Here is a 21,611-nt window from a genome sequence, read left to right as displayed (position 1 = left end):
GTCTGGGGTGGGCTTCTTGCAGGAGCCGTTGCGTCCCAATGTCCTGGCTGGGTTCTCCCAGCTGTAGAAGAGATCAGGGAGTGAGGCATAGAGCTCTCTGTGGTGACTAGCTTCACCATTACAACCAGCACACGGCAAATTAGAAGAGCAAAACTACCAGTTGCTATATGAAAAACTATGAAGATGGGGTGATTTAATTCATCCTGTGCTCTGGCTTTCTGCAAGCCTTTAAGTGGCACTGGCTCTGCTAAGGATCCTTATGAAATGTTCACTGGAACAGATGGGGGGAAGGAAGCTGAGGAAAGTTTGCTTCTGTAATTTAAATTACTTGATGGTAATTTTTAATTGCTTGCTTTCTAAAATCTCCAAGTGCTGGGAGGCATTAGTTTTATCCTGTGTCTAGAGTATACAGGCTAAAAATAAATTATTTCTTCTGAGGTGGTGTTATTTTTAGGTTTAACACAGGTAGTGTGTTAAAGACACTTCCCCTTTGTGAATAATATGACATTTTCCAATTATAATAGTAGCCATTAGGTTTTCCAGTCTTGTTGGGCTACACCATCATTTTTAATATTAAATTTTCAATTTAATATACAGTAACTGAATGAAGAGCATGTGTTGAAATATAAAATTGTTATAAGTTTAAAGATTCTAAACAGCATTACTGTAGAGGTGTTAGAATAAGATGAAATGATTTATTTTTTGTGAGAGTTATGATTGATTTAGCTTTCTTTTATTACCTCTTTTTGTATGTAACTTCTGGTGGTATCTATTTGTTTTTGCTTAAGCTGTCAAAAAAAAAAAGAAATTGCGTAGTAGTGCTATTTATTGGAAAGTATGTTATATTTGTCTATTTGACAAGAAACATAGAGGGCCATTCAGAAACATGTGGGAATATGGGTTTTTATTTTTAAGGCAAACTCTGATAAGAGTTATTTATGAGACACTCATAGTAATGGCAAATCTATTAGATTAATTCCTTTGCCAAATAAGCATCATGTAACAGATACACTTGAATGTCTTCAAAATAAGTGATGTTTGTACCATTCTTGCTTTAATTACTGGTGGGGTAACTTTCCTACAAGGTATTTAGCTCATGCTGAGGTCTGTGATGTCAGGGCTAGACTGTTTAAAGTTAGCTTGGATATTTCCCCTGCGATTTGCAATGTAGGTCTAGTCTCAGATATAGGAGAGAGTATGATCCAAAGTGAATGTTCATTCTGGATAGCAGTACTAAAGAGGATGAAATAGCAGAGAAATAGTAGGTACTTGTTTTAAGGAGGAGAAAACACTATTTTTAGGGTAGCATTCTCAAATAGGGTGAAGTACACCTACCCGAACTGAGAGGGAGTGGATTTGCTGTTTTAACAAAATGCTTTTCCCCAGCTCAGAGCTCCGAGTCCCTTCTCTCTCATACAGAACAGGGTTGAGGAAGACTAGGGGAGTAGCTGTTTATCACATTGTAATTCCTTGCTGCATTATCTTTTTTAAATGAAAGGCATCCAGTGAGCTTCAGTGTTTCTGAACAGGAGTATGACAGTATTATACAGTCTTATTTTCCTGGTTGTTAAATAAATAACAAGCCTGACAAATTTGCCAGTGCCTAAATGGTTAGTTAGTAGCTAAGCTTTTTACATCTCTGTGCGTGAACAAGATATGTATAAAGGGAGAGAGCATCTGGCTCATAAATATTCTCTTTTGGTGAACAAATTTAATTGCAATGAAATATAAATGTAAAGGGTTAGCTAAATATTTTGTTGTATTTTTCTGTAACTGACTAATTCTATGCCTTGTCCTATTCCATTTCAAGATGAGAAGGCAAAGTAGTACTAAGTTTCACACATTTTGCGGCTGTTAAGAAATGGTTAAAAGCAAATACTGTCAAAAGGCTATAAAAATTCAGATGACTACACAAACATCTGAATTAAGATAATATTTTAAAATAGTATGCTTTTGTTAGAATTTGTGTAACTTCTATGGATTTTTACCATCACAGTACTTTGACCCTTTTTTTCTTTAAAAATAATGGATTCAAAGTTCTGTGCTTCAGTCACATTTGATTCAAAGCTGTTGTGTCTTGCTAAATGAACTATGGAATGGTCTGTGTATGAAACGTTTTGTTAGACAGTATATTTAAGAATTCAACCACTTTTTCTTTCAATTACTGCTAAAGCTTAGTTGCTCTAATTCTGATCAAGTGGTGAATTTGGCAGTAGTAAAAGGGAGTAGTAAAATGGAGGCTTGGAGAACTGATGATGCTCTATTTCAGATACAGAGATTTTAAATTACTAAAGGCTGTGCCCTAACATTGGTTTCTAACAAAGCCAAATGGAAGCTCATTGTCTGTGAGAATGTGGTTAAGAGAAGAACAAAAATGTTCTGCAGGAGCAAAATAGGAAGACCATATCTTCAACAGGTATTTATAAATAGGATATCATAGAAGCCCTCAGGACCAACTGTCTTCTAACACCTAATTCTTCCCACTTGTGTACTGCAGAGCTTTCTGATGGAAGAGCAGTGAGCAAACATGATCCGTACTTCTTCAGCAAACACTTGTTCTCTTCTTTGATTCGTTAATTCCTCCAACTAAGCTACATGGTTACCAAATCTTACATGATCAATCCCATTTATATCTTTGCTAATTTTGATTTCTTCCTCAAGGTATCTGTTGCCTCCTGCTTCAGTTTCTGCATCCTTCCTGCCTTCTTTCTCCACCTTCCCCTCTCTCTGATCCTTCTCCCCAAAACTCTGACAAAGTGAAATGCAGGTTCCTCCCTCTCCTCAGCTTACTTCCTCTGCCTATCCCATCAGGTTTTTCTCCTCCTGTTTCATAACCAGTTTTTGTTTGCTGTGCTCCATTTTAACTCCTCTGTTTTCTCAGTGGTCCCCTCATTCAGCATTCGTAGCTGTCTCATGGCTGCTCTTTTACTCTCCTTACTTCTCACTCTCCACTGACACTTTACCTAAACATCTTGCACTCTTTAGAAGACATTTTGGTACTCATATTCTTTTCCATCTTCAGGGAGAAAAAAAAAAGCTCTTGCCCTACTTGACAGTCTTCCTCCTTTCACCTCCGAGTTCACTCTATTCTTATTACGTGGTTATTTTTCAACCTCTTCAAACGAGTTTTTGTTTGGTGCTCTCCACAAAGTGTCTAATGACCACCTTTTAATGAAAGCTGGAAGACGGGACTCCATCCTCATTACTGACTCGCTGTTTACTTTTATGTCTCTGACTGATCTGTACTTATGCTCTTCCATTTTATAGTTTGCTTGTAATCTCTTTGGGATAGGACGTTCTTTTATTTCTGTGTTTTTTAAAGTATTTAGCCCAATCTGTGGCCTGCTTTATGAGTAGGACTTTGAGATACTATGAAAGTGCAAATAACTAATATTTTGATTCAAAGTTTCTTCCTCCCTCCCCTCCCTGCCCTGGATATTTTGGCCAGATCAAATTATGTAGATTATCAGTGAGACTGATAATAAATAGCATTTTAAAACAGCATGGCTATTTATCAGCAAGTGTCATATCAGATATTTTCATTGCCCTACAAATTTAGAGCAGAATTCTGCTAATCTTTCTCATGTGAACTGACCTACTTAAGTCAGTGGACTAATATTTGCCACAGAGTAAGGATTTGACTCATAATCTTGGGGAAGGCATTTGCATACACACAGGGAATAATGTCTAGAGTTTTTGTTAAAGGCTTTCTGCACATTCTCTTCTTCCTTAGGAGTTTTTTAACTTAAATGTGGGAGGAATGAATTAAGCTTGATCTGACCCAGATGTGATGCCTTAGGAAGTTGTCTATGAACCTCTCTAATTCCAGTGGTGGGAGGAGAAAATTATCTCTAGATTGGAGTTATTATTTTCAGTTCACAAAAAAAAAGGCTGCTTGGCTCCTACAAAAAATGAAGTACTCTTTAACTGCTTAAATTACACCTAACAAAGAAGAGGAGGAGCTCCGTATGACAGAGTATAGAAATTTTAAAATTTCACCTTACTGGGAACAAATAAAGGGTGGTAATTGCTGCAATTAGGTGGAAGGGCAGGAATGTTCTCTCAGGTTGTAGAAATTGCACCTAACTTGGTCACAGAAATTTTAGAGGGGTGTACAAAGAAAACAGTGTTTGCAGTGGGGGTTTTTTTGCAGACATTGTGTGGCTGTTCTGAGCATTTTCACAACATCAAAATAATGTTGATTTATTTTCAGTAATTAATTTTCTATGTGCTTTTTTGGAGGAGGGGAACACATGTTCATTTTCTGTTTGTTTGTAAATATAAATTATTTCTACACATTTATTCAGCTGTGTCATTTAACAAAGCCCTTATGGGCTCAAATGCCCTGCAAGGTGACATTTCGTCCAGCTCGAGCAGTCATAGCAATCAGAACAAGCTGCTAAAGGTATGTCTAGGTGTTACTTCCACAGAGGAAGTTTAAGGCAATGTGTCCAACCTGGGTGCCTGAGTTAGGATGTTGAGCATCCAATATACAAAATGGAGAAAGGAGGTTTCTGGCTCAGATGCTCTGAACTGTCCTCTGGAAGCTTTGCTAAATATGTAGGGAGCGTAGGTCCCTAACAAAAGCATCTAGGTTAGTTTTCTGAAAATGAGCAGTTTGACTACCTCCTGCACAGTACCTAAAAGTGCTGAGGAGGTGCCTGCTTGACTCAGATTGGTCTAACCATAGTGTTAAATGGTTGGGTGTAAACTTGCTCTCCATTGTACTTTTTGCTGGAGTCAGGACTTCACGTGCAGTGTGTATCTCCCGCAAACCCTTTTGTCTTTGCAAGAGCAAATCCAAGATGATAGTCATGTGACAGGGAGGGGCATGATTAGGGTTATTTTATACAAAATAAATATCAGTATTTGCAAGGCCTCCTTTCTTATTTTAGTCAAATTCTAGGTATAATTTCCCTTTTGTTATATTTATAGGTTCTGACAGTTACTTTCTGAATGGCAGCTAGTATCATCATCCAGTATTTATGCCATACTTGCTTCCAACAAGCAGGCAGAAATTTCAGAATTAAAATGGACTTTCTGCATAGAAATTGGTAATAGACTTCAGGAAGGTCCACCCGGACCAGCTGGAAGGACTGGATCCTTATTGTGGGATACTGCCTGTACCACAGGTTTCAGCTCTGTACCAGGCCATGCATGTCCATAAGGAAAATGTTGCTGCTCTTGAGGCAGCAGATCCTGGCTTATTTGGTGTTGCTGCTGGCGTGCTCATCCTCCAAACTGGAAAGGAGAAATGGTTTGGTGTACAGCCTTGAAAAGTTGATGGTGCCAGTTTTAAGGAAAGGAGGTGGTATCCTGAAGTTGGAAGGATTTGTGCTTGGGACAGAAGGCACAAGGACAAGAGTGGGCAAAAGGCAGCAGTTGGCTGAAGAGGATAGGGCAGGCAGCCTGTGAGCTGAAATATGGCCTGTGGCTGGCAGGAGGTTCACAGAGGTCAAATGAGGAAGATGAAGCATGCAGGGAGGAAGTTGCTATGAGGCTCTGATTAAAACCTAGTTATTCTGGTCTATTGGACAGCCTTCTAGCAGTTATGAACTTATAAACTTCTGACTTCAGAATTTTGGGGATTGTTTAAAGTATTTGCTAACAGTTCTCTGTTACACTCATGCATTTTGGGTGCTACTGGGTTCTCTTGAGAGCTAGCGCCTAAAAGGCTTGTCTCTGAACTTACACTCTCTAGACTGTGCTTCAAAGGACTCTGCAACACTATGGCTTTATAAATCTGGGGGTGTGGAAATTTAAGCAGAGGCAGAGGGAGATCAGGGTCCTCATTCCTGCTCCAAGACTCTTTCCTGCTGTTTTTTATGTTTAAAAAGCTCTTGAATAAAATACAGAGACAATAACTGAAGCGAGAACTGGAATCCCGAGCTGATCATTGGTCTAAAGCTCATGCCCTTTTCTGCTCCTTTACTCTGACCTAAGGTGTCTTGACAAAATTAACACTGGAAAGTGTTAAGCCTTTTCAAAGGCCAAGTTGTAGAAACCCCACAGTGAGAAAAAAATTCAGGGATATATCTCTTGCTCTGAATCATCTACCTGTAGCCCAAAGATACGCATCTACACCTTTGAGATGGACAAGATGCAAACCCTTACTCCAGTGACTTATAATAGCTAGATCTAGTAGTTTTAGCTCAACCTACCGTCTCTCATGAATCCCATTTTGAGGCTCTTCAGCCACTTCAGATGATGCTGAGGGAAATTATGTGCCTAATTCAAGGATACTGATACTCTTCAGAGAGTCAGAGATCTGTGAGTTGGGTAACTGAATATACCGGTGTTATCCTGAGTAAAGCCTTTGTGGCTCTCAAGGATGCTCTGATGGTGAGAGGAAGCCTTTCCCAGACTAGGGAATCAAACCGATAAAGCACAAAGCTTATGCTCAGTCACCAGAGACTAAACTGCTTGTCTCTTCCTGCTGTTTCTGCCATAGAACACAGCAGAGGAGGTTACCGCATAGTTACAAGATGTGCTGGGATGCTGGAGCTAACCTGGTATGTGCTATACGGTGCAGACATTCATGGATTTGTATCCTAGCTGTTGGGCCAGGTTCTTTGTTGATGTGCACTGTGCAGGCTGCTAAGACACCCTTGTATTTCTTGAACTGTAGTTCCACTGCCTTAAGTAAAAGAGTATTTGCTTCTAGGGCCAAGTAGCAAGGTTTTGTGTGGAATTGTTTTTGCAGTTAAAGAAAAATACTGATAAAATAAGCCATTGCTTTTCTTCTGAAAAGTGGCTGTGCTGATTGCATGGTTTGTGCCAGCGCTCCTCAATGTCATTTCAGTGTCAGTCTGTCAGGCACTGCCACAGTATTAGCTGATGCTCTAAATGCAGAAATAGCATTCCTAGCGTTGTTACATTGCTGCACATAAATACAGTATTCTATACAAATGTAAGGATTGTATATCTCCTTTTACTTTCCCGCCTTCCCAAATGTGAAGATTTGATAATGTTTACATGTCGGTTTGAAGACAGTTCTGTTGTATATTGCTTCATTGATGAGGAAGTGAAGAATGTCATTCCATTGCTATCCCTCTTTTGCCCCCAGATCTTACTTTGTCCTGAAATTAGATGTTTATCACTGGATAGTAATTACAATCGGTATTTTACATAGTTCTGTACTTTTTCCAAAGTCATATAACCCTTTTACAGTAATAGCCAGGCGCTTGAAATTGAATTTACCCCAAGGAACCATATATCTAAGTTTCAATTACAACAACAACACAGACTATACAGGATTCCTGCAGGTTTGCACAAAAAACTGTAGTAATGCTGAGAACTGAACTTGTACTTTCGTGTTCAACTCCAGTGCCTAAACTACAGGACCATCCTTCTCTACTCTAAATTGGTTTTGCTGTAATGGTGGCTTTGGTACACAGCCATTTGCTTTCTATTCAAATTTTATACTTTGGTACTTATACTTTTTCAGAATACATGACTTTTGCAGCAAACAGGTCATAGTTTAGTGAATAGATACTAAAAATTTAAGGAACTTGCTAGTCTGTTCAGTTGAAAGAATTTTGTTTTAATATAAACCATTGTAACTGCATTTACTTTAAGCACTTGGGCGAAAGAACAAGCTTTATTTTACAGTGCAAGTGAGTAGTTTTTCATTTGCATGTGTTTTCCTATTTCTGAGAATATGTTGCTTTTTCAAGGTGATAGGATAATATAGTGAATGAAAATAGCAGGTTTAGGGAAAATGCCATAACCTGCAAAGATTCCCTTTGTCCACCTTTCCTTTCGTGTGCAGTGAGGATGCAGAGGTTGTCTTCTGGCCCTGATTTTTTCATACTTTGTAATTTGTCTTTTAGCTACAAACTATGGCAAAAATTAAAAGCTTAATCAGAGTTATTTTATCTTTCTTTTTCCTAAGGTTTCCTTATCTGTAGCCATTCCTTTTTAATATGCAGGTATTTGGCAATTTCAGTAATATTTATTCAGGCTGACATTGAACGACTGTTGCTTTTGCTGCATATGACAGTATTGACTAGTACAAAAATTGTACCTTCACATTAGCGTGCAGTATGTGTCAATGCAAACCCATTTAAGCAGCTTGAAGTTTTTTCTCCTGCATCCCCTCCCTTAAATTTTTCATTGCCCATCTTGCCAGCAGAAGAGCTAAAATAATTACCTGCAGTCTCATTTTTCACTTTACAGCATGCGGATCTTGCGTGGTTGGGCAGCGCGAGGCTGGCGGGGAGGGGCCTGCTCTGATGCAGCAGAGGCATATGACAGTGCTAGCAGCAACAGCAAGCAGAGAGCTTCTCCAGGCGGCTTTTGCTGCAGTACACTGATTGCCACTTTCCTAGCAGCCAGCAAGATCCCCAGCAGCAGGCACTTGGAGGAGACTCTGCGTGGGCGCTTGTTTAAGGAGTACCTGACTAAACAATTGGGTTATTCTTTAACTGCGGGAGAAGTGCCTGTGTTCCCTTCACGCAAGCTCCCTATGGGGTTTTTGCATTTCTGATTTATTGGAGCTGTTTCTCCCTCCTTCTTTCCCCTTTTACTTCTTTTTTTCTTTCTTCCTTCCTTCCTTTTTTTTCTTTTTTTGTTTTTTTTTGACTGTTATTCACCCCCCAAATCTGTGCTGCATCACTAGCTCTCATTATGCTGTGCTCAGTAGCCCAGCGCGCTCCCCGCCTCTGCTAGGCAGTGGCAGCATGGATGGTGCTCTTGTGACGACCTCTGCCGATGCTATCAGTCCACTGCGGATAGGCATGCTGAGTAATCCTGCTGTAAATGGGCGAGGACACGGACACACGGAAAATTAACCACAGCTTTCTGCGAGACCACAACTATGTGACTGAAGGTAACAGAAATCCTCTCGTTATTCTCTTCTTACATTGCATATTCTATGGCAAAAATGCACTGTCATGTTTGGAGCGGTAGGTTGTTGCTGGTTTTTAATTTTTTAATAGAGAGACTTTAAAGGCATTTTTCTGTGTGACACAGCAACACAATCTGTTTGGATCTGCTAAAACCTAAAGGCATTTTGTCATGTTACCAAAATATATGAACCTATATAGAGGCTAAAGAAGGTCTTGCATTGTGATCAGTTTGTGCTAGGGAGGTGTGCAGCACCTGGCATTGAATGCACAGAAGCTGCAATGTGAGAGATTGGAAGCAGCTGATTACTTAAGAGATAAAAGATTTGGGAGCACTAAAGTAAGAGAAATAATCTGTAAAGTTAACTGTTTGCTGGTGTAATAAAGGTTATGCATCTCGTTTTGGTAATTGTAGCCTGAGCATCACAGAAATTGCTGAGTTGATTGTTCCCTTGAGAACCGCATACATTTAGAAGGAGTATGTATGCATAATCTTTTGAAATACTGCTGCCTGCTTTCCATCCTCCATGTATGTGCAAGGTATAAGAGAAAAGAAAAGGTACCTTCATCTTTAGTCATTCAGTGGCTGGTAGTTCGTTACATAAAAAGGTTTTTCCTGCAGGTGACACACATGCTGAGAGAATTTACCTTGAGACAAGTGAAATTGTTGGGTCAGGTACTGAGGAACTCCATATTTCATTGCCAGAAAGTTGGTCTAAGAGCAGGCCATTTTAAGACTGATTGTTTGAACAGGGAAAATATATTTGTAGATAGCTGATTTTCCAAATGCATTTGTGTGTGCAGAGTTTTAACAGCACTTTGCAGCAGCAGAAACAGTACTTCAATATAGGCTTATATAATAGGAACATACTTAACAACAGGGTCAACCAATACTACTTGAGACTCAGTCTCCAGATTGTGTCGTCATTTGATCAATGTGCAGTCACTTAATACTCCCATGCCGCATCCTGAAATGTGATCAGCTGATGCTCTCTTGATTATTGATGATTTGCATTTTTTTAGACTGTAGAGAACAGCAGGATGATTTAACCATACTGGGAGCACAAAGCAGATTTTTCAGAAGAAAAATTAAGAAAGCTCTGTACTGTCCCTGTTACCATTGGCTGGTGTAATTGTTCGGTAATCTTGCCTCTAGGACATTCTTTGCATCCTGGTTCATGTTTCTGTGCATTTTTTATTTCTTTTGAAATTTTGGTTCATGTTTTTTGTCTGAATGATGCTTTGTTTTGGTTTTATTTTGAGATGCAGTCACTTGTAATCGTATTTGAAGAAACTTTTTCTTAAATTTGAGATTTATAAATTTATGCCTTAGTTTCTGCAAAATGCACTGCATAATTACTGCAGTGTATTTGCTATGTGTTAAGATTCTGATGTATATTTAATGTGCATGTGTGGCTATGTTAAAATTCGGACTTTGAAGTCTGCCAATTTGGTAACTTGAGGAAAATAATCCCTTGTGAATTTTGTAAATCAATCTACTTCTGCTTTATATGTTATCGAGGTGGGGGGTTAAAAATTAGGTGGAGGTATGCAGTGTTGTTGGGCACACTGCTGACTCAATTGTTAGATTTTCCTAACGTTTTATCTTCACTTGATGTTTGGATTAGAAGGAATGAATATTCTTCTATGATTGTTTGCACATGGAGTGGCTTGTCTGAAATGGGTCAGAATAAAGCTTGAATAACAATATGAGCCTCTATTATATTTCCCCTATGATCAGGAGTCATTATGAAATATGTTGTCATCTGATCTGTTGAGGTAGATTGGAGTATAGGAAACCTTCAGTAGCAAAGTGTTACTTCTTCAGCCCTGACTAGTGCAATATTTCTTGGGAATCCTCAGTTTGTCAGCTGTAATTAAATTCTTCACTTCTGTTTTATCTGAGATTGCCATACCTTTTAAAAGAACATAAAAATCAAGACAGACTGGACTTAATTATTTGTGAAAATCTTCAAGGGACAGCTTCAGGTATCCAGCTCAAAGAAAACCATAACAAATTTTAATTTCTCATTGATATATTTTGTTTAAAATGCACAATGCATATGTAAGCTGGTGCTTAAAATGTGCTTTATTCATTTTGTTTTTTTCATTTTTTTAATTGAAAGATTTTTCTTCATGAAACAGTCTGTAACATTTTTCAGTTGTAAAGGCCTTAAGAAACAACAGTCCTCCCATTTGATCCTATCGTATGTTAAGACTGTGCATATGATAGTAATGTACATGTGGAAACCCAGTGATTCTGGGTTACAGGCAGTAATGGATTTTTTTGTTATATTGGAAGATAATTTTGTTGGGGCCAATCCCAAGTCTGTCTTTCAGCTTTTTGGCTTTTATAATCCACTGTTTAAAACAAAGAAATACTTTATGTTGTATTACATGTATAAGAAAAGCTACTGGTTTGTTGCTCTCTGTGAATAACTAACTACCTTTTTCCCTTCAGTTTCCAGAGTTTTAAAATCTTGGTAAGGGGTGTCTTCCATCCTTGCTGCTCCATGTAGCGCAATGAATTCATTTGCAAAAGGTGGCATTTCTGTATGCACTTTGTTTCTCTTCTGTTCTCTGAGGAATAAAGCCAACAATAATCAAGAATATATGGGTTAGTTATTGCTTCATTTCTTCTCTCCCTCCTTTACTTATTCAGTGATTAAAAAAAATTAAAAATCAGGTGATGTATGAATTCACAGGCTATAGGAAAACTGTGAGCCAAGTCCGATTTGCTCTGCTCTTGCTAGTGGGCCTAGCCCATTCCTAATGGGACTGCTTGCTTGAGCAAAGTGGAATTTCATACCTCTGCCATGTAAGGCGTTCTTTTGTTGCATTAGGGTTATCTGTACTAAACATGGCTTACCTTTGCTTCTGGATCTCAAATAGTTTTTTTGAATCTCAAAAGTTCCTTAGTTTGATTGTTGATGTTCTTATACTGATTCTGGTAACAGGCATTGTAGAAATATATAAAACAAAAGTGACAACCTGGACTTGATTCTACTGTTACATATGCTTATCTCCAATAAAATGAATGGAGTTAAGACAAGCAGGACTTGAATAATTATTCCATTTCTAGTCTTAAAAGTATGTTATAGCTACATGCTGAAAAAAGGGAACTTAATTTCAGCAGCAATATACAGTAAACTTTCCAGTGGTCATTTTCAAGAGTGGTTTTTGAAAGTAACTGCTTTAATTGGAGTTCTGTACCAGTTTTCGTAGGGAAAACAAAAGAGACCTGATGATACATTTAAAGAAAGCAAGAAGAAAGACCTGAGGCCTAGAAAAATATGACCTATGAGAAAAGATTGAATTTTCTAATGTAAAGATAGTGAAACACAGGGATGGTTAGATTGCCTGTGGAGCTTGTGGAGTTTCACTGGAAGTCTTTAAGGGTAGGTTATATAGACGTTTGTAAGAAACGACTTAGGATAGCTGACTGTCTTTTGGGGCAGAGGGATGGACTAGATGACCTCTGAGATCTGTTCAGGCCTGTGATTCATTGCTGAGCTGTGTTTTATCTTTATTGCCTTTTGCACCCCAGCTGTGGGAACCAGCTGCCCAGGAGGTGTTGTGTCAGTAAAATGTATTATTTCAACAACACCTTTAGAAGAACAGAGAAGAGTAGGAGAGGCACAGTGTGACATGGGAAAGAAAAGGGGCTGGAGGGGAGAAACTAGAGCCTTTGTGGCATACCGACAAAATTTGTTAGGGAAGATAATGAATGGCATGGCAAGAAAAAATGGTGAGACTGTTGGGGAAGGCACAGGAGGGAAGAAGATTGTGTGCTTTCTGGGGCAGAGAATGACCTTCAGTCTGTGAGTTCCCTTGACATTTCATATGCTTAAGATTAACAGCAAAATTGACAGAACTACTGACATGCTTTGCTGTCTCGGGATCATGGGATAAGCAGAACAAGATGAGATTCAGAGTGGTGAGTTGTGAAGTATGGTCACTGCATTCCTGCAGAGGGAAAAAATTGTGGGGAACGACAATGCTGCTCCTCAGAGCAATTGTACTGTTAGTTCAGCTGCTTTATATTTTACAGATTGAATGACTGACAGAGAAATAATTAACAAAAAATCTGTATTCTCTTACAAAACTCTCTATGTTAAAGCCTGTGATACACCTCCATGAACCCAAATTTACCTGGATGGAGAATTGCTCCTCTGGCATTAAACGCTTGGCGAAGGTATTCTGCAAGTTGTATGCAGACAGGTCCAGCATATCGGTTCATCCCTGCCTTTCTATGGATTGTTACTGTTTTGGGAAGGAATAAAAAGTTGCGGGTACTCTGTTTCTAGCGATCCCTGTGCTTCCTGTGGGCTGTGCCTGCAAGTGCAAGTGAAGCTAGTGTAGTTGCACAGGTGCAGTGGGGCAGAAGCTGCCCTTTACTATCTTGTCATTTATATAGGCGAATGGTGCAGATTGGTTCCATATGGCTTAGCTTCTATTAAAAAGTTAATCATGTTAATGGTGTATTAACCTCCTCAAATGTGATATTTGAAGAATAATGAGAATTACCAGTGCAGTGTAAAGCATATTGAATCATAACCATGTAAAACATTTATTATACAGGATGGAAAAAATCTTTTTTTTTTTTCCGTAATAATATTAAAGTCCCCACAGATAATGAAAACAGAATTTGGGGGCTTTTTGTCCCTTAACCAAGCTAATTAGTATATCTGTTCTTCTTTAATTGAAGTTAAGAGAAATTATCCAATCTCATCTGCTAAGAAGAAATTTATTTTTGAACTTGACTTTCATAAATAAGTCAAATATAATTTGAATAAGAGATGACTACCTGAGAATTTTAGATGAATACAGAGAACAGGAACTGCTTTACTGCACTTACCTCTGAGAATGACTGGTAACAGCGTTATTAAAAAAAAGTACAAAAAGTAACTCTTCTTGAGGTCAGGGTGTGTTTTCTTTTAACAACATTAATTCAAGAATTATATTGTGAATATTGAGGGCTTATATCTTTTTAAAAAACTCACTTAAAAACAGTTTTATAACAGCACTAGAAATTATTGCTCATTCTACTCACTTGAGGTTTATTTTTATTTTTTTTTCTCAAGTCAAATTTAAACAGAGGTAAACCTTGTTAAAGCATAACTTTGCCCCTTGTTAAACAGAATATAGTTAGGTCTCTGTGTGCAGGGAATCAATTCTTCTTTTGTTCATAATGCTATTCAGATGAATGTTTTGGTAGCCTTGAAGATTTGGATTAATAAGGGTTTATTCCATTGACGTGCATTGACATTGCTGACTTTATAATCTTTAATGATAGGGCTTAGTTAGGCGAAGCAATGGAGGCAGGGCTAGAGCACAGCTGTTGTGCTGGCTTGCACTGAAGCCCAAACCCCGGCTCACCCGCTCAAGCCTGGCGCTGGGTGCATGGTTCAGCACGTAGGAAAATCAGACGTTGGTACTGAAGCTCGGATCTGTCTAGCATAGACGTTAAGGCTACATCCAGTACAAGGGACGTGGCGCAGTGATTCGTTCAGGCAATCCTAAGTGAATTACTCTGTCAGCAGTGCTTCTCACTCTACTGTTTACATGTTCAAAGTACTTTGCAGAAATAATTTTGATACCACATCTGTTAGGCACCGCTAATATCATCTCTGTTTTACCTACCAACCTCCTCTATGTTTTATCTGTTCAATCTGCCAAATCTGCCTTCTGAGGAAATCATAATCAGGAGTAGTACTAGTCCCGAGTCTAGACGGAGATTTTGGAGTTTCTTACTGCTGTTGGCATTCCTCTAGAGCAGGGACATGCTGTGATAAGTTGCTTCTGCCTCTGCCTGCGGAAGACCTGCCTGCTCAAGGCAGGGGTTAGTTTAGCAGCTGACTGTTAGACCCTCACAGGAGAGTGTCGCGGGCCGGCCCGGGCTGTAGCGCATGCGTGAAGGTGTGGGGTTACTCGCTTGGAGCTCAGGTCATGCCTCAGAATGAGAACTGCTCACCAGGGTCACATGGACCCTGTAACACATTACCAAGTGTGACTGAGCTGGGTTGCAGCACTTCCCTTTTGCAAAGGCATAAATATACAATGCCGGAGAGCTGAGTGAGGTGAGTTGCCTTCAGGGACCGATTATTCACTTCTTTGAGGCTATGGCAAATGTAGTTCTCTTGCATGCGTATATAGTCAATAGATGATCTCCCACTCTATAAATAAATAAAAGTATACACGGTTGTTGTGCAATGTTAGAGGTCCTGGAGAAGTGAATGAGATATATTAACAGAAGAACTGTCCAGAACATTAGGCAAGTGATAAACAAATTAAGCTTGTTCCCCAGCAGTGAATCCACAGAAGTGCAGAAGAACCTGGCTGTGCTAAGGAAGGGCTTTTCTCAGGTGCCAACAGGTGTCTGAGTGGCGCAAAAAACATGTTTGCTTCAGCAATTTAGGCTGTATGCAATTTATTCATAATTATTTATAGTGTTAAATATAAATATAGATATTATTAATAGAAATGTTTATAGTCTATTTAACTATGTAATTACTATGTGTAATATTCTAACTACATATAAACCTTGAAAACTGAAGTTCAGGAGGTCAGCAGTACGTTGCATGTATAAGATAAAATGCAGGCATAAAACTTTGATCTGTTCAAGCTCTCTGTCTATGCCAGATTTCTTCCTAATTGGAACTGACAATTCAAAAGCATTGAATAATGTAAAACTAAACAACACAGTGCAGGTAGAGTTAAGTGTCATTGTTCACTGCAGGAGCAGTTTATTTAGCGTATGCATCATTATTGAAAGAAAGCTGTACCTTGCAATGTATTTTGTTTTCTACATAGATCTCAGACACTTCAGCAGTGTATCATATATTTAAATGGTGAGTTTAGAGAATAATAGATGTGGTTCTTGCATCACTTTAAAATGTGAAACATGATACAATAACACTGAATATTTTATAATAGGAAAAGAACTGAGTATCTTTATTACAGCCATAAAAAGGTGATCAATCATTACTGCTTATGTTGTGTTACTACATCATTACTAGTTTCTGGCTCTTTGAGACTTCCCTTCCACAGTTTATTTTCCCCAGCTTAGTAAAGAGAGCACATGCTCAGAGAAGGCAAGGTATTTACTGGCTGATGTCAGTGCAATCATTTTGACCAAGAAAAGGATGATAGAATAGGCTTAAAGAAAAGAATCTTAAGAAATGAGGAAAAAGTGATCATGAGGATTTTTATTTTTAAATGAAAATGGATTTTAAATGCACTACTTCTATCCATATTGAGGCACTTTCTTGATCAACTGTTCTGTAATTCTTAGGATAACTCAGAACATTGCTTTAGTAATGAACGTGTAATCTACATTGTTGATTCCAGGTGAAAGTTCTGCAATTCTTTACCAATAATAATAAAAAAACACATAGCAAAGCAGCCCTATTTATGGTAAGAGAGTTCCTTTTCTTGGGAATTTTTCTTTGCTTATAAGCTACTATACATATTATTTTTGTTTCTTAAGCACAAACAAGAACAAACCATTTTTGGCTAGTGTAAATAAAGCTAATAAAAGTGTACTTCAAGAGACAGTTCAAAAAAAATCATTTGACATAACATGTCACACAGTTCATTGACTTTTGTGAATTTATTAATCTGACGGGTTTGGAATCTGTATTGTTAAATATAGCATTGCTTTTCCTTTCATATTTAACTGATTCATTTGTAGGAAAGGAAAGGATGGAAACATCTGTGTGTCATATAAAAATATGTTTTTTAGCTGTGTGGACTACGAAGACTGGACTTGGATATATCTCTGGATCTTGAAAGTGTACTTGACTTTTAGGTTCTGCCCTTCTTCATCCGATCACCACTATCCCTACAAAGCAAATGCTATGGACAGTTGGTACATAATTGGTTCTCTGTTTTTTTGGAGGTATTACACTCTGCCCTTGAGCTTAGCTCCTTTCCTTGAACATTTCTTCCCTGAATACCACCAGTGTCACAGAGTAGATAGCTCTCCAGGGGAGAGGAAGGGGCAGTGGCAGCTGGTGGAACAAGGGAGTAGATGTGTCCTGTGCTCTTTCTGCCATCACTTGGTCAGAGAGGCCTTGCAGGTTGCCCTGGGGACAAGAAAGGGTGAAGGCAGAGGCACAGTGGGCTGGTCAGCACAGACCAGAACTGGCCACCAAGGTAGCCCACAAGACTGTTGTCATGATTGTTGCGGAGGAGTGATGCACTTCACTCGTAAGAGAGAAGCAGCAATATGTTTTATCGATATAAGACAGTGATTTAGCAAAGTTCAATGGTAAATAAGACAACGGTTTAACAAGATTCGATGGCAAGGTACACTTGGTTATTTACTGCGTAGAGGACAGGGTCAGACAAAATCGTCAAGGAGACCCTCCCGTTGAGTCGTGAGGTCCAGAGTGGACCCCGTTGCTTTCCAAACTCCTCCTCAGAGGAGTCTGGGTGCAGCTGGATCCAGTCTTAGTCCCAGACTTGATCAACGGTTATTGTCTAAAGGATTACGTGCACAATCAATCAGAGATACAACTTAGCAAAGTTTGCAAAGTTTCAGCATGCTATTAGTCGCTTACCGAGGATCTGTCACGGGCAAGGAATCTCTCGACCTGGAGGAGTAACCTTGAGAAGCGTCCCTGCTCAGTGGGAGATCCTGGCATGCAGCCCGCTGCCGTGCAGGAGAGCTCAATGGGCTCTGGGCTGCCCCCTGTTTATGGGGCAAGATGATTGACTCATAGTCATATTTGCATGCCAGCCGTATATTGGTTGGCGCACGCTCAGTTAGCCCTTGGCTATTGCGCTGTTATCTGTCTCCCCAGGTTCCGCTTTGAGCCGGATGCAGCCATCATGACTGTTACTGGTGGTTATGGCAGGAGCAGGGGGGTGGGGAGGAGGGAGGCACACCGTCACAATGTTACATGACAATTTTGACATCCTGTTTGATCAGGTATCTTTTTGTTACTGCATGCAGAACTGCGATAGTGGAATAACCAGTATAGGCTGACGTTAGCTGTGCACTCTGTGGGCGTCAGTCTGAGTGGAAGATTTAGGTCAAGCGTATTCTCTTTCATCAGCAATGAATCTCAAACCAGAATTTGCGTATCCAGTATCTTTGAAGTATGTAGCTGTGAATTATTATGTACCTTACAGAAATTGCTGGAGCACCTGATGCTAAGAATCAAGTAATGGCTGTATTAACTGTGGTGCTTCTCATTGTTCAAGTGCATGTATTTCAGGTCAACCCTTTGAGCTGATCAACCCCTTTTCCCCCTCTCCTTCCAAGCACCTGATGAAATATAATTTGGTAACTCTAGCAGAAGTCCTCTCTTTCAAATAAACAAGCATGGAAATTGCCCTCTAGTTCAGCATTAGGCATTTATGATTTCTGATAATCAGCTGACAAGCATGTGATTGCCGGGTATAAGAGTACTGTGCAGGACTTGACCTGCAGATCTTAAGCAAACTTCCTCCTCTTACATTGCCTTGGGAAAGACTTGGTCACAATGTGAGCCACAGATCTGTGTGTTTGTTTTGTTTTGTTTTGTTTTTTCCAGGAAAGTGTGATTACAGTGGGACCCTCGTAAGGTACAAATCTACTCCACAATTCTGTCCCGTATAGCCAGTATCCCAGAAGACCTTGTATTATTATGTATGATTTTGTGTTGCATACACTTGTGCTTGTGTATATATGTTACACTCGCAGAGGTCTTGTGGAAGGCTGCTAGTATATGTTTTTTACATATCTGTATTCCTTCCGTCTCCTATGCTTGAAATGTGAATCTAGAAATACTAGTATGACTATTTAGAAGTTTCAGCATTGGGGAAGAGGTGAGCAAAACCTGTATGTAGGGCATTATATGTCTTTTCAAGTCTCATATGATTTACAGACTATTTTGGTTTATATGTGTCAGCATATGCTGAACTGGGAGATGAGGGTTCTCCTGTGATGGGAATGAAGCTTTCTTGAACCGTAGGGTCCTTACACTTCCAATTTTCCCCTGTGGTGATGATAAGCTGCAGTGTCTTTGGAAAAATGGTTTATTTGAATATGGATTTTATTTTCCAGAGTTAGATATGCATGCAACTTTTGAATTAAATGTTTCTGTGCTTCCCTTCATGTTTCAGGAAAAATGGTCATATATAGCAGAGGCCTTTTCTGTGACTAAACATTATAAAGTTGCTTAATTAAAAATAGATAATAATAGTTTGCGTGTGTTAGCAGTAATGATATTGCAAATCAACCAATTGTATTAAGAATTTCAGATTGATTAGCTGCAAGAACTCACACTATCTGCAAGTGATAGTTTTTAGTAATTTGAAATGTCCTGCAGAAATTAATGCAGAATATGATTTGTATAGAATATAAATAAACAGTTGGTTGCTGCATCAATCTTTCCCAGTTTTGGGCTGGGTTGAGATATTGTTAATGTTTTTCTTACTTTTTCATATCTTCAAATTAATTTGAAGATATTTTTAATTTGGGGTTTGGTTTGACACTGCTTGTGAAAATCCAGACACAGTTCTTGGAGGCAAAATAGTCCCTTCTCTTGGGAAAGCTGCAGCACAGGCTGCCTGTCCTTCCTTCCCTGCCATGCCTTGGGCGCTCTTGCTGCAGCCTGCCCCGTGGCACAGGGAGCATTGACGCAGAGGAGACAGGAGCAAACGGACTCCTTTAGTCTTGTTTAGTCCACAGACTTAGAGGACAGCTTCTTCAGAAACTGCCTCCAGAAAATTTGGCCTGTTTTTGAAGTTGCCCCTTTCTAGCAGAGAGAGAAACACCACCATTGCTGTGTGTGAACTGTTAAGCATGCACCAGAAGAACAGTTAATTTTTTTGGTCAGTGTTATAAAGACTTACATAGTACTGATACTTATTTTAATGCTGTTTCAAAAATACCTTTTTGTAAGGTTTTTGTCATATTCATATGCAGTAGAAGGAAGAAAGGGGGAAATGTGTATGCTGTATGTGTATTGGGAAAATGTTTGACAGTTATACTGTCAGGAAGCTTTGATGCCTCTGCTCCTGTTAATAAATACTAACAAAGATGGTTGCTATCATGGAGAATTGTTTGCACAGGGATTCATTTCTGATTGTTAAGTGTAAGTATATTTAGACAGAAAACGATTTTTGTTCCTGAAAACCAAGAAGTTGGTGTTAATTGGAGGAATTAGCAATTCAAACTCCACAGAGCAAACATCAGCCTGGTTATTACAGATGGGACATGATAGATGTAGTTACATTGAGGTTAGCGCTGAAAGCAAGACAAAAATTCCTCTATTTCACATTTTAATGACTGCATTCAGTCTTCATAACTGGTATATTGTTGCTAGTAATTTAACTTTTGCAGTTTTCTTTAAAAAAAAAAAAAAATCTTACCTGGTTTCGCAGAGGTTAGCTTCCTGAAATGTTGCAAATATATCCAGACTCTTCATGTCCCTCTTGCTATCTCATCTCTGCTCCAGAAACCTCCATTCATAAATGTGTGTGTGCATGTATATGAGCATATACCTTCACGGACCTTCATTGTTCAAGACAGAAACACAGCCAGTAACTTTAAACGCTTTTGAAAGTTTATAATTAAATAGAAAACCTTATCTGAATTTTGCCAAGATTTGCTTTTTACAGATTTAGTATAAATTTCTATGTTAAAAATACTCTCAACTTCAGAGCTGTCACTAATAATGTTGTCCATCTTTAAATTCAATTTTTCTGAAGTCTTCATCTGTCAGCCACCATTTCTAAAATGTGGTTTCATTCTGCAGCCTGACAGATTTAGGATGATTTACAAAAGTATTCTAGTTCTGTAGTTTTACATTCTTTGAGATCTATATCATAGGTTAATGGGGTCAGTATTTGAATTACTATGTGCCTAAAATATATGCACCATCACAGTAATAGAATACAAATAGCTGAGCTTGAAGGAGTGAATGAACTGATTGATGTCTGTTTTGAAAATTGAACAATGGAAATATTCCTTTTCTTTGCCTTTTGGGGTTTACATGGACTTGCAATGCAATCTAGAAACGGTGACTCCAAAATCTGAAGTTTTATTGTATATGTGAAACCCCATAAGAACTTGCAAGCCAGGATGTCTTGGATGCATGTATCATCTGTATTTATCTAAAAATACTCAAAAGGTAGTCAGATAAGACTTGACTATATGTGACAACAACAGATATCTAAATGTTTTAACAAGAACGTGTCATCGTGGGTCACTAGAAGAGGTGGAACTCAGTGCTTCCTGAGTAATCTTGAGCACTTGGTTTTACTTAAAAGTAGTAACTCCACCAGCTGGCTCATCCTTTGTGGACAAGGCATTAGGGGAACTCTTATGCTTTAGTCTCTAATTTGTGGCTCTCATGAATTTGTATGAGGAATCGTTTTTTTCTGTAGTTCCTTCTGTGGCCCACTGAGAAACCTTCTGCTGGAGCATAGCAAGATTTTCCTGCATCTTTCAAAGAAAGTTTTCAGTGATGAAAGGATGAACAGAGTGTGATAGTAGCACATAGGGCGGAAACAAAGATGAGCAAAGTACCTGTCATCCTAATAGCTCTTAAAAGCAATAAATCCAACAGTTCCCTGAAGCTTTTAACCAATACAGAATCCTCCGACCACCTCTTTTCAGCTCTGGGGCTACCCAGATCGTATCCGTGGATGATCCATTTCTTCTTTTGAAGCTAGCTATCCAAAAACTACTCACTTTTTATGTTCTGTTTCTGTAAAATAACTGATCTGGGCCCAGTTTGTTCCTGAAATTATGTGAGCGAGTCTCAGTGA

At 38.9% G+C, this 21,611-nt stretch overlaps 1 protein-coding gene across 2 annotated transcripts in view; it reads left to right on the top strand.

The window, feature by feature from the left end:
- The window catches only part of PPP2R2C (protein phosphatase 2 regulatory subunit Bgamma), a 203,586-nt gene that overhangs the window by 50,477 nt on the left and 131,498 nt on the right, over nucleotides 1-21,611 (top strand). The window contains exon 1 of one of the 2 annotated variants that reach the window (XM_013960045.2): nucleotides 8,456-8,830. The exons of the other annotated variant lie outside the window; for it this stretch is intronic. Within the exon in view, the coding sequence (XP_013815499.1) occupies nucleotides 8,761-8,830 (70 nt within the window). The 5' untranslated portion in view covers nucleotides 8,456-8,760. Of the gene's footprint in view, nucleotides 1-8,455; nucleotides 8,831-21,611 lie in introns of those variants that run through there. 2 annotated transcript variants of the gene reach the window in all.

The sequence above is a fragment of the Apteryx mantelli genome, chromosome 5, assembly GCF_036417845.1.
Source record: "Apteryx mantelli isolate bAptMan1 chromosome 5, bAptMan1.hap1, whole genome shotgun sequence".
In the NCBI taxonomy this organism is placed as follows: Eukaryota; Metazoa; Chordata; class Aves; order Apterygiformes; family Apterygidae; genus Apteryx; species Apteryx mantelli.
This window is presented reverse-complemented; position numbering and strand designations above follow the sequence as displayed.